Source organism: Artemia franciscana, chromosome 9, assembly GCF_032884065.1.
Source record: "Artemia franciscana chromosome 9, ASM3288406v1, whole genome shotgun sequence".
Classification (NCBI taxonomy): Eukaryota; Metazoa; Arthropoda; class Branchiopoda; order Anostraca; family Artemiidae; genus Artemia; species Artemia franciscana.
In genome coordinates this window covers 35,433,637-35,450,878 of record NC_088871.1, presented here as the reverse complement: position 1 = coordinate 35,450,878, position 17,242 = coordinate 35,433,637, and the positions used below count along the sequence as shown (strand labels likewise).

At 35.3% G+C, this 17,242-nt stretch overlaps 1 protein-coding gene across 1 annotated transcript in view; it reads left to right on the top strand.

Annotated features, from left to right (window-relative positions):
- Nucleotides 1-17,242, top strand: part of LOC136031339 (dnaJ homolog subfamily C member 25 homolog) — a 39,511-nt gene that overhangs the window by 20,321 nt on the left and 1,948 nt on the right. The window contains exon 5 of the mRNA XM_065710825.1: nucleotides 7,613-7,678. Within this exon, the coding sequence (XP_065566897.1) occupies nucleotides 7,613-7,678 (66 nt within the window). The remainder of the gene's footprint in view (nucleotides 1-7,612; nucleotides 7,679-17,242) is intronic.

Below are 17,242 nucleotides of genomic sequence, written 5' to 3'. Positions count from 1 at the left end.
AGTCCCTTCGTTGTCAAACACCTTTGGTCCTTAGTTTTATCGATTATGAGCAAGCTTTCGATTCTGTTGATAGAACAGCGTTAACAAAGGTCTTATCGTTATATGGTATACCAGAAAAATACATTAAAGTGATTTGCGCTATGTACGAGAATAATACTGCTGCGGTTAAGGTAGGAAATGAGGTTAGCAACTGGTTTTGTATTAAATCAGGAGTTAAGCAGGGTTGTGTTCTATCCCCCTTTATATGGATCATTTTGATGGACTTTGTCTTAAGGAGCACAGGAAAGGCAATTGGAGACCATGGAATCAAATGGGGAGGAAGAACGCTCCTGGACTTAGATTATGCTGATGATTTAAGCATATTAGATGAAAGTGTGAGCAAAATGAATGAATTTTTAGAGGTTTTACGAGTTCAGGGTGCTAAAATAGGCTTGAAAATTAATGTTAAGAAGACTAAGTCACTAAGGTTAGGAATAAGTGAAGATGAACAGGTGACCTTAGGTAACGAAAAGATTGATCAGGTTGGGAGCTTCAGTTACCTTGGTAGTATTATTAGTAAAGATGGTGGGAGCAGTGAAGATGTTAAAAGTAGAATAGCTAAAGCTCAGGGTGTTTTTTCACAGTTAAAAAAAGTTTGGAAGAATAGAAAGATAAGCCTACAAACCAAGATTAGAATATTGGAAGCTACAGTGATGACAGTGGTCAAATATGGCTCTGAAGCATGGACACTCCGAAAAGCAGATGAAAATTTACTAGATGTTTTCCAGAGAAATTGCCTACGGATTGTTCTGGGTACCCAGCTGACTGACCGTATTTCAAACAGTAGGTTGTACGAAAAGTGTGGTTCAATCCCGCTTTCTGGGGCTATAATGAAAGAAAGGTTGAGATGGCTAGGCCACGTTCTACGGATGAAGGATGACAGATTACCGAAGATTGTCCTTTTTGGCCAACCGTCTGGGGCTACACGGAAAGCAGGTCGTCCTTGTCTGGGTTGGGAGGATGTCATAAATAAGGATTTAAAGGAAATGGGAACTTCCTGGGAGGGTGTAAAGAGGGAGGCTTTAAATAGATTAGGTTGGAGGAGGAGCGTGCGTAGCTGTGTTGGCCTCAGGCGGCTTGGTGCTGCAGTGAGTTATTAGTAGTAGTAGTAGTAGTATATATCATGAAAAGAGAAATCACCAATGCTACAGCACAAACACACACAAAAAAAAAAAAAAAAAAAAAAAAAAAAAAAAAAAAAAAAAGAGAGACAGAAGGAGAAAAGGAAGACTGTTTTCCTAAATTAGTGATTAATATAGACCAGCACTTGAATGAGGCCTTAACCCTACTCATCCATACAATCACATAGGTCAAACAGCATAGCCACACACAATCAACCATAAAGAATAATCCATGGACAGGCAGTCATGTCGTCAATAAGTATAAGTCGTCATTTACCGAACAATAGAAAAAATAATATAGACAAATAATTCAGAGGCAACACCCAACATAAGGGCTCATCAGGAGAATACACTGGCCTATATAGGGTTTCGCCACTCTAAATTCTCTACCCAGCACAGTGTTGTGGCTACCACAGAATATCCATGGCATCCCCGCGTCAGGTATCACCCCTGGTGCTAGGACGATGAAAATTGGTAGGCGTAGCAGGGATTTGCACAAATTGACTTGATAAAGTTGTTCTCCCCGATTAGATCATCTGGGGGGCTGAAGGGAGAGGAAAAATTAGAAAAAATGAGGTATTTATAACTTACGAGTGGGTGATCGGATCTTAAGGAATTTTGATATTTAGAAGGACCTCGTGACTCAGAGCTCTTATTTTAAATCCTGACCTGCATTAAGCCTCTGATTTTCTTTTTAAATCAATCTATTGATTCTTAGAATTTTGCTAGAGCTCATACCATATGAGCTCTTGGCTATTCGCTCGTCCGGCCTCGTTACAAGTGCCATATGAGCTCTTGTTTTTAAATAATAACTTAATTTTTTTAAGTAAAGAAGCTACTGTAGTCTGATTATATCCATTGAGATTCAAAGTCAGGGAACCGACACTTTTAAAATAGACAACTCCAACTCGGATGCCTTAAACTCACAAGTTCAAACGAGTCATCAGTATATAAAATGCCCTCACTAGTGGGGCAACTGCCAGGACAATAAATTATGAATGTACATGCTGAAGCAGAAATCAGTCTGAGTAAGTAAAAATGTGCCAGTCCATGTAAATTATTCCTTTCAGCCCTCATTATACAAATTAGGAATGGTCGCTATAATTTTATGTTTAATCAGCTTCAAAATAAGTTTACTAACGATATTAAAGATAATCAGAAGAAAGCAAACTATCTCTTACCTTAAAGACTAGGCGGTTATACAAGTTTCAAAGAAAATGCTATGCCAAAACGGAGTACAATCCTACTGCTGCGAAGAGTAGGTAGACCTTATCTAGAATTAGTTCTGTAGTGTATATCTTTTTTTATGTGCTTCGTGAAGCTAGGTATAGGGTGAGTGCTCACTCGGCTACTAATCTTTAACCCAGGTTAAGACTCCAGTGATATGTACCACCGAGGAATGCTATTTTCATTTTCTCTTTCCTTTGAATTGGCCTCGTCAGGCAACAGTGTCAGTTGAGTGCCAAAGTGTTTGTCTAGTCGTCTTGACAAGTTGCAGCACAAGGATTGAAAGCTTCTTAGCAGGAGCTGAATGGCTTTAAGCTAGGAGACTGTTACTGTTTCCAGATAAAGCCGTACTTTTAAAAGTACTAATTAGTGTCTGAAGTTGCTTTGGATTCCCCTACTGGTCCTATTCTAGATCCTCCAGAGTGATGTTAAATGAGTTTTGGGAGCCGAGGTTGAAACAGGTAGTCATATTTGACCCAGGTCTCATCCAGGGTTTATGTGGAGTGATGATCGAGCTGGATTGAAGAAGGCTTTTGCGTCGAAGAAAATACTTTTAGCTTGGTAGCGCAGGACGGCAGAAAGATCGGATCTGTCTACTTCAAGGAAGATAAGCAGAAAAAAGAATACCCTAGAGGTAAAGATCATCAACCTCCTTAATGAGCCATACGGCCAAGAGAATTGATATTCAGAGAGACTTAAAGTTTTTTTTGGATTTTTCTCTTCCTAAATATCAAAGAGGGTGTTGAGCACGTTTATGAATGGGAACGGGAAGTAGTGCCCTTTTCAGTATACTGGAATCTATGCATTGAACCAGAGTTATCCCAAAAATATATTTAAAGCTATATAACTATTTAATGGTATAATTGGTGTTTCTTGAGCTCCTTTCAACATTCCATGGCTGGTCATTTAGACCATGCCCTCCGTGTGGTATATATTTATGGTACATATCGCTCTGCATTAAAGGGAAAATGGGCAAACATAGGAAATTGAGCTATAAGCTTCTATGCCAAGGGACATGCTGAATTGATTAATACATTCTATTTTATCAGTATTCATTTGCATTTTCCGAATAGGAAAAAACTGTTTATTTTAAAGCTTATTCAGTTTAAAAAGAAGTAACACTTGTCTTTGCTTGGTAAAAAAAGAGAGTTTATTTTAATATCTTTCACAACACATCTTTAATTTCATTTTTATTTTATTCGCTGTAGAAAGTAAAACCATTAAGGTATTGTACGTCTGGGGATTTGTGACGTCATTCATATGCTAACTATTTTTCCGAAATTATGGCACAAAGTGCATTTCCTCAAAGTGGTGTACTATCTAGATTTTTTTTTTTTTTTTTTTTTTTTTTTTTTTTTTTTTTTTTTTTTTTTTTTTTTTTTTTTTTTGCACCAGAAAATGGTAGTATGCCCATTTTCAGGAAATGATAGTACCGTTTTCGAGGAAATCAGGACAAATTTACAGATAAAGGAATAAATATACATATGTGCAATTATTGTTTTTTTATAAAACAATTTTTTATCTCTTTCGCAAAACAATGTTAATATCATTTTATTCGCTGTAGAAAGTAACACTTTTAAAGTATTGGACGTCTAAATATTAGTCAAGTCATTCATATGAAAAATATTATTCCAGTATTGAGGCCCTAAACGAATTTTTTCCAAGCCGTGACCTACCTAGATCTTTTTTTGGACGGGAAAAGTAGTGTGCCAGTTTTGAAGAAAAAATAATATTGCTGATTTCGAGAAAAATTAGAGATAAATAAATAAATATATTGTTTGTTTAATAAGATTAGATAATTATCCACGATTTTCAAACATCCATTATCAGTTTTCCCTTCCAGTTTCTGGTTAATATTTAAGACTAATATTAGCAGGAGACTAAGTTTCTTTTATGTGTTCCTATGTTTTGCATACCAGCTAGTTTTCACAAAAATAATTTTTTCTTTGTAATAAAACGTTTTGAGATTTTGACATTTACCAGTCTTCTAAAAACTCTGCTCACTTTTCTTCTGTTTCGCTGTAATTCTTACCTTGTGAGAAAGTATAACAATTTTGAGCGCATTACATCAGTAGAAAGAAACAACCATCTATCGTATCTGTAGCCAGTATTTTTATTTGGGGGGGGGGGTACAAAAAACTTTAAAAAATGCATCAAAAATTTGCTTCGGACAAAAATTTGCTTTGCAGTCGGACAAAAGTTTTGGGGGGAGTCCCAACCCCTAAGCCCCCCCCCCCCTTCCCCATGGGATACTGCCAAATTATCTGTGTACAATGACTGGTTGTTGAAACTAAGCCGTCCCTGGGCTCCAATACTGACCTGATGGTTCTTTTTATTTATCTGTTTATTTTTTTCTTTGAAGTGAGGGTTTAATCTTTACTACTATTTTCGTCTTCATTAGTGGCTATTATTGTGAGCTGTGTCCGTTCTTTTTCTGCTATGTTTTTTTTTCCGTTATACGACGAGTTTTCATTAAATAACAAAAATAATATGTTTATATATATTTTGTCAACTGACCACAATATGACAACAAGACAACCTCGATTTCGCCTTTTGTAACTATTACAAGTAACGATCGCAGAAAAAACCTGGTGGTTCTTTTTTTTTTATCTATTTCTTTTCTTCTTTGAAGTGAGGGTTTAATCTTTACTGCTATCTTCGTCTTCATTAGTTGCTATTGTTGTTAACTGTGTCCGTTCTTTTTCCGCTCTGTTTTCTTTTTCCCTTGTACGACGAGTTTTCAATAAACAACAAAAATAATATATTTACATATATTCTGTCAACTGACCACAATATGATGACAAGACAACCTCGATTTCCCCTTTTGTAACTATTACAAGTAACGGTCGCACTTGTCATGTTTAATCTACTTTCATGTTGAATAATATTAATTGGTATAGTTATCCCACCGTTAAGTAACACTTTTATTATCGGATGCAGCTAATTGAAAAGAAGTGAAATTATTTATTGAAACCATACTTTTCTTATGTTCTCGTATGGTCTCCGTAACCAGTCATTATACCAGCCGAAGTTTTCAGCTTGACAAAGATAATAAAAATACATGTTAGGTAAAGAAGAATGGATACGAAAGTGAACAAAAGGAAATCTCTGCATTTCTGCAGTCTTTAACCCATGAAAAAACAGGCCATTATTTGATTTTTCTGGTTTTTACTGCCTTTTAAAACTAGTTTAAACTCTAGTAAGTGTCAGGATTTGACCCTGACAAGAGCTTCAAAAGTAAAATACTGCGGGTTGTATTATTTGGTTATCAAAGAAGATCATTCGGTTTCAAGTTTCATATCGAGGTTATAAAGTAAAATTTCACCTTATAGTTTAGCAAAGTATTGAAGGTGTCAAACTACTACTATATTTTTATCCATTGAAATACAGTAGTTTCAAGGAAAATTTGCACAGGCCTGTTGTCACGTGGTTTCCTTTTCCGTCATCGTAAAACTGTGTCTTCAGCAACTCGAAACTTTTATAAAAGTAAATATTCTTTCAGTTGCTAAATCTTGACAACGCTCTTTGAGATTCTTTAATTATCGTACAACTTTATCTTTCTGTGTGAGATTGCTTTGATAGATTCTTCAAATCATACTCAACGGCAATTGCTTATTGTTCCAGCCGAAGTATAAATTGAATAACAAAACTTTTTCCGCGACAAGAAAACGTGGAAATAATATTTGGCCAAGAGCCACACCATAGTTTTCTGGGTTAATAAATATCTCTTTCTCAAAAAAATAAACAAATAAATGATTCATATCGATCGATGAAATAAGCATGTGTTTTCCTTGCTTTCACAATTGTACTACAAACTACCTTGACTTCACAATTTTAGGCTACTTCAAAAGTTGAAAATTGGAAGTGGAAGAACTTGGTTTTAAAAGCTCATATCAGCACAATTTTGTTTCCGACTATTGCCCACTAAGATTAAGTCTGTCTGTTTTGCTATAGGAAAAATGTTGTTCTAAAGTCCCATCTTTTCTATTTTCAAAAAAATGTGCCTTAGATCCAAGCTCTGGCTGGTCAATCGCAAATTTTAGGTATGAAAGTTAAACTTCGTTTCACTCGAGAAATTACGAATGGGCTATACAATTGGTAGGCTATTACAGTAGAGTCTAATTTAGATTTTATCGGCAAGTGTGACTGTAATGGAGTCCACGCATGAAAATTGCACGTAAACACTTCATTCAAGTGGCTTAATCACCATAGATCAGCATTAATACTTTCTGCCTTATAATCATCGCGCCAGCTGGGTGCCACAGAGAGTGTTGTTAGCTGACATTACATAATATACAGTGGGAGGCTACAGTGCTTTTACTAATAGGGTGATACAAATCGTTCACAATGTCAGACGACGGACATGGTTACTATGTCACTTGGTTAATAGTCCAGTAACCGAGAGTAAATAGGTAAGTGACTTTATCCCCATAAAACTCAGAGTAAACGAATTAAATTCCTTAACGAATTAGTAGTTTTGAATTAAAAAGTTTGTCCCTCCAGCTCTTCCAGAAGATCATGAAGTTGAGAAGAAGGTCAAGGGACAGAATAAACTGGAGTTCATTCATTTTGGTAAAAAAAAGTGTTCTGTTGCTGAAATCCAAGTGGTTTGTTTTTGTATATGCTGGATTAGTGTCTTGATTAACCAGTAAGAATGTGCAAAGTATTTTAGGGTAGGCGAAGTGCCTGCAAATTTAGAACCTTTTTTGCTATTACCAAACAAAAAATTACTGCTCCTCGAATATTAATTTAACCGTTCTAAACGGCTATCGTTGTACAGATGTTCTCTACAGCTGTTACCCATTAGGCAAGTAATCAGTGTGAGACCCTTTGAACCCTCCAAAGTTCGAGATTTTATTGTCCTATACTCTAATATATTTTCTATATTATTTGCCAAATTTTAGTTGTTTTGAACCCTTCCCTATTATCCATGCCCGAAATAAATTCCTGTGCTTGCCTCTCCTGCGTTGTCTTGATCAAAATTGAAGTGTCATAGTTAAGCCATTTATATAAAGGAGGCTTTTTCTGTTGCCAAAATTAAATATTTGTCATTTGATTGTTTCGTGGCTAGAGCTTTTTATGTCGAGGCAATAGGCCTGTATCCATTGCACTTCGGCATTTAATGCTCTCCTTTTCTTTTTTCACTCATTTACTAGCTAAAATTAACACTAAATGTTTTTATTATTTATTTATCTTTTTTTTTACTTACTTTGTACGTCTTTTAGTCAATGGAAGAACACGATATAGAGGATTTTATGGACTTGGAGCTATGGAAGAAGGAAAACTATAAGGTTAGTTGTTTTATTTCATCCCTTTATATAAGAGTGGTCAACAGCTATTTTTCTAAATATAAAACTGTGCTATCTCTTCATATTTAATTTAAAAGAAAACTTTTGCCAAAAAGAAATTTTTCAGAGACAAATAAAGAGCTACATTAAACCAAAGACAATCAAACATAAACCTAAAATGAGCATAAATAACTATCAATGAATAATCGAGTCAAACCCAAAACAAACAGCAATTACCACAAAGAGAAGTAAGATTAACGCCTCCTAAGCCTTCTGAAGAGTAGAGCGTTATGTACGCTTTAGCTAAAATATATCATTTCGAACAGTGTGGTTTTTACTTGCCAAAGCATCAACAACAGCAACAAAAAGAGAAAGAGAATTACAGTAATAACCAAGATCACGGAAAAAGAACTAACGAGAGCAGACTAGTTGTTTAATATATAATGATATTCATTTCTGGAAGTTTCATCGTTTTGTATTTACTATTATTATAAAAGAAAAAAATGTTTGACATATAATTTTTTAGAGTGCAAATGACTCTCTGCTCTTTAGAAGGTTGATTTTATTATTCCGTGTTATTTCTTCTTTTTCTTGGAGGGGGGGGGGTCTCATTTATTCAGTGGTTGTCACTTATGTTTATTTTAAGTATGGATTATTATTTGACTTTATTTCTGATCGTCTTTGGTTTAATGTAGCTTACTACTTTTCTTTTGAACACTTCTGGACAAAGTTTTTTCTTAATTAGTTTTTGTTTCAATGGATATTGGTTAATGAAAGGAATTTTTGTAAAGTTTTGTTGTCTTTTTGTTTAAACATTAAACTTTTGGCTTGCTATTTGCATTTTGAACACAATTCTGCAACAAAGTTTAACATTAATTTAATAATTCTAGGTGATCCCTTGGTCTAATATTCCCTGAAAGTTTCAACTGTGCCCCTTAGGCTGTTAATTTCCACCATTAACCGTTCCTGAGATTTTATATATGTGCCCAAACAGTGTCTAATGATTTATTTAAATGCCTCTAAAAGCTTCAACTTAATACCGTAAGCTGTTCCCGAGACACGGCAGGTGTGTCACTTTGACAATCTAGATGCATTTAAAGTGTTCTAATTTGTTTTAATGTCCCTCTCAAAATTCTCTGAAAATTTCAACTTAAAACCTCGTTACTAAGATATTGCAGATAAACTCGTTTGGCAACCTGGATGTACTTAGTCACTTAGGATTTATTTAAACTTTTCTGTCAATATTCCCTTAAAGTTTCAACACGATTCCCTTAGCCTTTCCTGAGATATTGTAGATACGTCTTTTTGACAACCTGGATGCAAGTAATGTCTTTTGACTTAATTATACATGCTAAAAACGTTTCCACCTAATACCCTTACATCCCCTCAAGATTCTGCAATAGTTTTATCTAATGCCTATACCCGTTCCGTTGATATAGTAGATACGCTCCTTTGATAGCCAGGATGCACACTATGTCTTCTGGTTTACTTCAACATGCCAAGAGAGTTTCCACTTAATACCCTTAGTCGTTCTTGGAATATTTAAATATTTTTGGATGCGAGGTTACGACATCATGGACGCACACAGTTTTTTTTTATTATTATTATTTATTTTAATATCCCCTCAGCGTGTTCTGAAAGTCTCAACCTAATACCTTTGGCCGTGCCTGAGATATTGCAGATACACCTTTTGACAACCTGAAAGTGTCTTTTTATTCAGTTCAATACCCCCCTCAACACTCCATAAAAGTTTCAACTTGATGCTCTTAGCCGTTCCTGAGATATCGCAGATGCGCCCTAATACAACCTGGATACACGTAGTGACTTTTAACTAGTTCAACATCGCTGTCAACAATCCCCGAAAGTTTTAAATTTCTACCTATTAGCCATTCCCGGGATATTGCAAATACGCCCTTTTGATAACACAGATGCAACTAGTAACCTTTGATTGAAGTTATCATGTTCTAAAAGTTTCAAGTAATACCCTTAGCTGTTCCTTTGCTATTGAAGATAGACCCTTTTGAATACATGAATGTTCATTGTGTCTTTTGATTTAGTTCAATATCCCTCTCAACATGCCCTGAAAATTTCAACTTTGTGTGCTTCTGCGTTCCTGAGATATTGTAGATACTCCCTTTTGAGAACCTGTTTGTACGTGACGTCTATTGGTTTAGTTCAGTATGTCCTGACAGTTTCAGCTTAATACCCAAATTAATAGCCTTAGTCGTTCCTGAGATATTGCAAATGCTCCCTTCTGACAGCATGACTATACATAGTGTTTTTTTTGCCATGATGGAATGTTGAGGGGGTCCTGGGCCCTGGGGGGCCCAGGACCCCTTCAACATTCCCTGAAAATATCAATTTAGTACTCTTAGCCGTTACTGAGAAATTTTAGAATTACCCTTTTAGCATCATGAATGTATATAGTAGCCGTTCCCGGAATGTTGCAGATACGCCCTTTTGACAACTTGGGTGCATGTAACATCTTTTGATTTTGTATTATATCCCCCACGACATGCCTTGGAAGTTTCCACTTAACATCCTTAGCCATTCCTGAGATTTGGCAGATACACCCTTTTGACAACCTGGAAGCACATTGTGTCTTTTGATATAGTTTTACATCTCTCTCAACATTTCCTGAAAGTTTCATCTCAATACCTTTAGTGCTTTTTAACACCCATAGATCATGGCATGAAATCCCCATCCAGTTCACCGGAAACCTTCCCCTTGGAAAATTCTACACATAGAATCCCTCCCCCCCCCCCGCAGAAAATACTCCCCCCAAAAATCTGTATATTTCCCAATAACAAATACTATATGTTAACAGTTGCCAAATTGCATAACCTTCAGCCCCCCCCCCTTGACATGGCCTGAAAGTTTCAACTTAATATCCTTAGCCGTTCCTGACATATCGAGGATATACCCCTGGATGCACTTTGTTTCTTTTGATTTAGTTTGACATCTCTCCCAAGATTTCCTGAATATCTTAATACCCTTAGTGCTTTTTAACACCCACAAATCATGGCAGAATATCCCCTTCCCTCCCACTGGAAACCTTCCTCCTATTAGAAAACTCTAAACGCAGAAAACACCTCACAGAAAATATTTCATAATAACAAATCTATATGTTAACAGTTGTCAAATTCCATAACCTTCAGCCAGGGACTACGGGGATCATATCATACCCAGAGGCGTAGCTATTGGACTATTACACTATGCTGAACCAAATGGTTATCAAAAAATTTGATCAGATGTCTTTGGGGAGAAGGGAATGTGGGAGGAGGGGCAAGGGTCTCTCCTATCTTTTTAGTCACTTAGAAAGGACACAGGAACTTCTGATTTCCGAACAAAAGACCCCTCTCCTGTTGGGAGCACCAAGCCGCCTGATGCCAACACGGCTATGCGCGTTCCTCTTCTATTCGAATCAATTCAGAGCCTCCCTTTTTCTCTAAAAGTTCCCATTTCTTTTAACTCTTTCCTTAGAACATCTTCCCATCCCATTCGGGGCGACCTGCTTTTGTTTGACCCTAGAAGGTTGCCCGACATGGACGATCTTGGGCAATCTATCATCTTTTATCTGTAGAGCATGTCCTAACCATCTTAACCTTTCTCTCATTATAGTCCTTAAAAGTGGAATTGACCCACTTTTTCGTACAGCTTCGTTTGAGACACGGTCAGTCAGTGGGGTACCCAAAACGATCGTCGGCAATTTCTCTGGATAACATCTATCAGATCCTCCACCGTTTTCCGAGCTGAAAGTAAAAGTTCAAAATAGGGATGAAACCTTTTAATTGACAGTGAACAGATATTAAATTATTTAACTGGATATTTCGGACACATATACAGTGTTCATCATTTTTCCGAGCGCCCACGCTTCAGAACAATAGGCCACTACAGCTTCCAATATTCTAATCTTGGTGCTTACACTTATCTTTCTATTCTTCAAAAAAAAAATCTCAACTGTGAAAAAGCACCTTGGCTCTTGGCTATTCTACTTTTGACATCTTCACTGCACCCACCGTCTTTACTGATAATACTACCTGGGTAAATGAAGCTGTCCACTTGATCGATCTTCTCGTTACCCAACACCACCTCTTTACCTTCACTTATTCCTATTCTTAGTGACTTAGTATTCTTAACATTAAATTTCAACCCTGTTCTTTCACCCTGAGCTCGCAAAACCTCTAAAAATTAATTCATTTTGCTAGTATTTTTATTTAGGATGCTTAAATCATCAGCATAGTTTAAGTCTAGGAGATGTGTCCGTGTTCTCCCATTCCATTTGCCGTGCTCCTTAGGTCAAAGTCCATCAGACTGATCTTTATAAATATGGGTAGGATACAAATTTACTTAACTCCTGAATTAACATGAAACCAGCTATTAACCTCATTTCCTGCCCTAACCCCAACAATGTTCTCGTACATAACATTGATCACTTTAGTGTATTAATCAGGTATACCATGCAAGAATAGGACATTCGCTGTAGCTTTTCTATCGGCTGAATCAAACGCTAGCTCATAATCTATAAAACTGAGGACTAAAGGCTTTTGATGATCCTGACACTTCCCAATTATGAATTTAAGAGTGAAAATTTTGTCAACGCATCCTCTCCCCTTTCTAAAACCACATTTTTTTTTCTAATGAAACTTTATCTACAACATCTCTAAGTCTAGGAAGTATCATCATGCTAAGTAATTTACTTCCTTTGTAAACCAAGCTAATTTCTCTATAATTACCTCACTTATTCTTATCATTTTCTTTATAAAGGGGTTTACTTAGAGTTTCCCTAAAATCGCTAAGTACTTCCTTTTTTTCAAATACCACAATCATAATCTTCAGTAACTTATCTCTAACTTCAGAACCGCTATATTTAAAGAACTCATTTAACACACTATCAGCAGTTTGCACCTTATTAATTTTTAATCCTTTTAGTACTGTCACTAATAATTCCCCACAAAGCAAATCATTCTTCAAATCCAACGTGTCACAATTTTTTCATTCCTTTCTGTAACTGTGTCACGGTTTAACACACTCTCAAAACGTTTTGCCTATTTCTCTTTAACTCTTCGGTTATTACCAATTGTAGCCCTGTTTCTATCTTTTACGGAGACTAGTCCAGATTGACTATTCCCTCCCAATTTATTATCATGTCAGTACAATATTTTGCTATTATGCCGTCTGGCTGTATCTTTCCAATCTTCATCAGTTTTATCCATAGCATCCTCTTCACACTTCCTTAATTCATATATCAATGCTCTCTCCACTTTCTTTACATTCCTGTTATTTTTATATGATCTATCACTCAATTAATTCTTGTACAAGCCCCTCCCCCACTCTATTAAACAACAGGGACTTCACAAACTATTTCTCTAAAATTATTCCATCCAACTTCTACATTGTCAAATTTTTAAACCCTCCAGTTTAGTGTTGAGCTGTTCTTGGGCAGTTTCTCTCAGATTCTCATCCTTGAGTCTACCAGCGTCATAGCTTCCCAAAAGGTTGTTACCGTTCCTTAATATCAGCTTTAGATTAACCTAGACACTGCTGGATGGTGATCTTTACTTTCAACATCAGTAACAGCGCTCCAATGTACCATGTATCTTATCCTACCAGTCTTCGCTTTACAATAACATAATCAACAAGGTAAGCTGTCTAAGCATCACGTGAATACGATGTTATCTTATTGGCTACTTTGTTTCCAAGTATTGTATTGGTTATAGCTAGATTGTTATACCTACAAAATTGCTACAGTCTGTGACCATTACTGTTTTCTTTTTAACACCAAGTTAACCTTGGCTAGGATAATAAATATAGCCCTAATAAGTATACCCTTTTTCTGCCTGGAGCCTTGCCTATTTGTTCCTGTGGCCGTAAATGAAGTCATTACTATCTCCCATGAGTCAGATCTACCGGGCCATATACTACTACGACTGATACCCTGCACTTTTTAGTCATAAAATTAGCGAGTAGCATCCTTTTATTAACACCTTCCCAACCTAAACAAGGCTTAACAGCTTCCTTATTCCATAATTTTAAATATGCTTTTACACGCCAGATTCTGGGTCGATCGATCTCCCATGGGTTGAAATCAGTCTATCTAAAGGTGCAAACATTAGCAAAAAAGAAAGAAAAAAACTTTTTGGTCTTAAAGAATCTTAATGTATAAATTATAGTCTACTCGGGTGACGTTGGAGGGGAACGTGGCCAGGTTTATTAGGTAAAAATGTTCAAAAGTAGAACATTTTTTTTTTGCTTTGTCAAATATATATATATATATATATATATATATATATATATATATATATATATATATATATATATATATATATATATATATATATATATATATTCTTTCCCATCCTTTGTCTGCCTCTAGAATTTAAAATCTCCTTTCTTGCCCACAAACTATATATATTTATATTTTTCTTACGAGTGTCCAAAATCCTGTTGCAGTGTTTTCAAACCATCTGAGGTTGACGGAGTTCTGTCCTCGATGCCACAAGGTTCAGTTGTCGGACCTTAACAAAAATAATTTAGTGTCTCAAAGAATACGGGGATAGTTAGGTGAATCTTCATAAGTCTCAACTAATGGACATTATCATGATTTGTAACACAAATATAGCTATTGGCTTGTATTATTTTAGCTAAACAGACCGAAACTACTATATTTTAATTTATTTTGTAGTTGGCAAATCTGATTTGCAGAGTCAATAAATAAAAAAAATAACGTCACACATTTTGAATAAATTGCGAATTGTGATGATAACTTTGCAAGATGTTCAGCAACCATAAAGCTATAAGGAAACATGCATATGCCTAAAAAGCTTAAAGACAGGAAAACCTAAGATTCCTATGTAAACAATATCTGTTACGGACCATAAAATCGGAAGAAAACAAGTGACGGGTAATTCTGACCGGTATTCACGGTTCCTCTTTAGCACGTAACGTAAAACAGCTAGTAGTTGACAAAGACAGGGCAAAAGAAAGATCCATAAGTAGACAATGTTAAGTCATACTCAAAATTTTAACCAACTAAAAAGCGAAAACCTAACTACATTTTTTCAACTCAAATTAAGGAGAGTACAATGTTATGACAGACATTGGACTATGGCACGAAAAATATTAGAGAAATTAAAATTTTGGGGAACCTTAAGAAACTTTCAGCTATGCCGGACAAGTGAATTGTTTACGCCTTATCTCCTTTTTCCATATATTTAAGTCTTCTGATAAGATTAAAATATGAGCAGTATCCCGATATGCACTTTAGAATGACCCATAGCCATTAGTCTACTCATTTTCTTCCTTTAATACTTTAAGATGACGAAGAAGTTGAACGGCGATTCCCTCAAAATACAGCTATTATTAATTTTTTTGAGACGCAGATGCTTTTTACGTAATAGAGAATGTATTCTAAGAGGGGCTTTCGCTGGTTACATAATATGCAGGTGCTTGTTACATAATAAGGCTTGTTTTTACTATGGGTGTTTCGTTTAAAAACCCGAGGGGGCTAGGAAAAAATCCTCAGGGTCTCAAGTATGGACATAGTCCAAATTGATCGTAACCCAATATTTTCTTGCTTCACACACACACATAGCCTTTTGCTGTCTGCAAACAAAGAATTTTCCGCCATTTCTAGGACCAGAACCGCTATTGAGTCTAGTAATTTTTCTAGAAACAAAGTAGTAGCATGGCAAACAAAGGATGTTCCGCTATTTCCCAGGAAACAGAAGTATCACGTAATCCACCATTGATTTTCTAGGAAAAATGGATTCCCATTATTCTTTTAACAGAACCGAGCAATTCTCTATTGTTCCTGGGGTGTTTATTTGTTCACACCAGAAAACGAACAATAATTACCGAATATAGATCGGTCTCGTGATATACAAATTGTTACTCTTGTTTTTCTGCCACAATGCGTGGAATTTAATGCGCAGCGATTAAGAATCCGAGGCTCACTTCACGTCAAAGGGGGAGTTCTTTTTCTAAAAGCTCGGAATCAATTGATTAGTCGATAAATAAAATGTTTTTTGAAACCCATCCTACTTATACTCAATGCTTTCAACCTTCAAGAGTTTCTTATTTCAGTCATCAGACGATTTGTGAAAAATATTAATGAGACTGGGGGAAGCGAATTTTTTTAACTCGTGACCTATCTAGATCATGTTTTTGTACCAAAAAATGGTGATGTGACACTTTTTAGAAAAAAAACATACTGCCGCTTCTGAGAATAAAATTACAGATATATATATAAATAAAAAGATAAATAAAAATATAAATAAATAAATAATATATATATATATATATATATATATATATATATATATATATATATATATGAAAATACTGTATTCACTGTTGAAATTTATAAGAATATATAAATGTCAGCTTCCTTTTCCGTAATTTTTTTTTTTTTTTTTTTTTTTTTTGTACTGTCATTAATGTACAGGGCTGATTGAAAAACTGCAGGGCTTCAAAGGATATATGTAGCTTAATGCTTCAGAAATTCATCACATATTTAAGTTAGTTGATATTGCTTTAGTTCCTCTATGGTTTGCAGAATCTAAGATCTTCTTGAAATTATCGAGTATCTCAGTTTTGATGGTAAAATTATTCTTCTTAAATAGAGTGAAGCAAACATTTGTTTTCGTAAAAAGTTTTGTGGCATATTTAATAACCTTGAAACAATAAAGAAACAGGAATACACTGGATAAACTTACGCTATGTCGAATTTGATTGCAGCAACATCAAATTAATCTAATTGGTAAATTAATCTAATTAGTGATAAATTGTAAACTTATATTAAAAATTTGGTGTATTTTCTAAAACAAAATATACCTGACTTAGAAAGAAAAGGTAAATTCCCTGAAAAGTGCATGGGTTCAAAAAAAAGAGTAGAACTTCAATGCTTCATATCTTATTTCCTTTTATTTTTCCCCATTTTTGTCTCCAAATATTTCTACTATGATATTATCATGATTTGTTTTTAAGATAAGTAATAGTAAAAAAAACAAAAATTAAATTGCTGTTGTCCAGATGATATTTCACAAAAGAAGCTTTTTGATTGTGTAGGGTTCAAAATTTAGATTTAATACTAAAAATAATATATTCATCACCCAGGTTACCTCCCCCCCCCCCCCGCAAAAAAACAACAAAAAGCTGCATCCAAAATTAAGATTAATAGTGGATTTTTTTAGTGGAATTTTTAATTGCCCTGACGTGTTTTTCCAAGAAAAACTTTTTCTTGTGCATGTCCAAAATTCAGATTAATCATTAAAGTAAGGAAAAGAAACTTTTATTGTCCAGATGACTTCTCCCGCCTTGCATTCGATTAGCATTCTCAAGAAGACAAACTTGTGCAAAGACAAGCTAAGTGCAATATAAGCTTGGAAAGTGTTAACTGTAAAGGGTAAAGGGGTTAATAATGTAAATTAATTATGTCTATCCTTATTCCATCCACCATTATTATTCAATTTCTTAAGCTACTGAAATCCGAGCAATCTATTCTATCTCACCAGCTATCTCCTGATTGAGGGGGGCTTCTTTCAATTTAACAGACAGTTTAAAGAT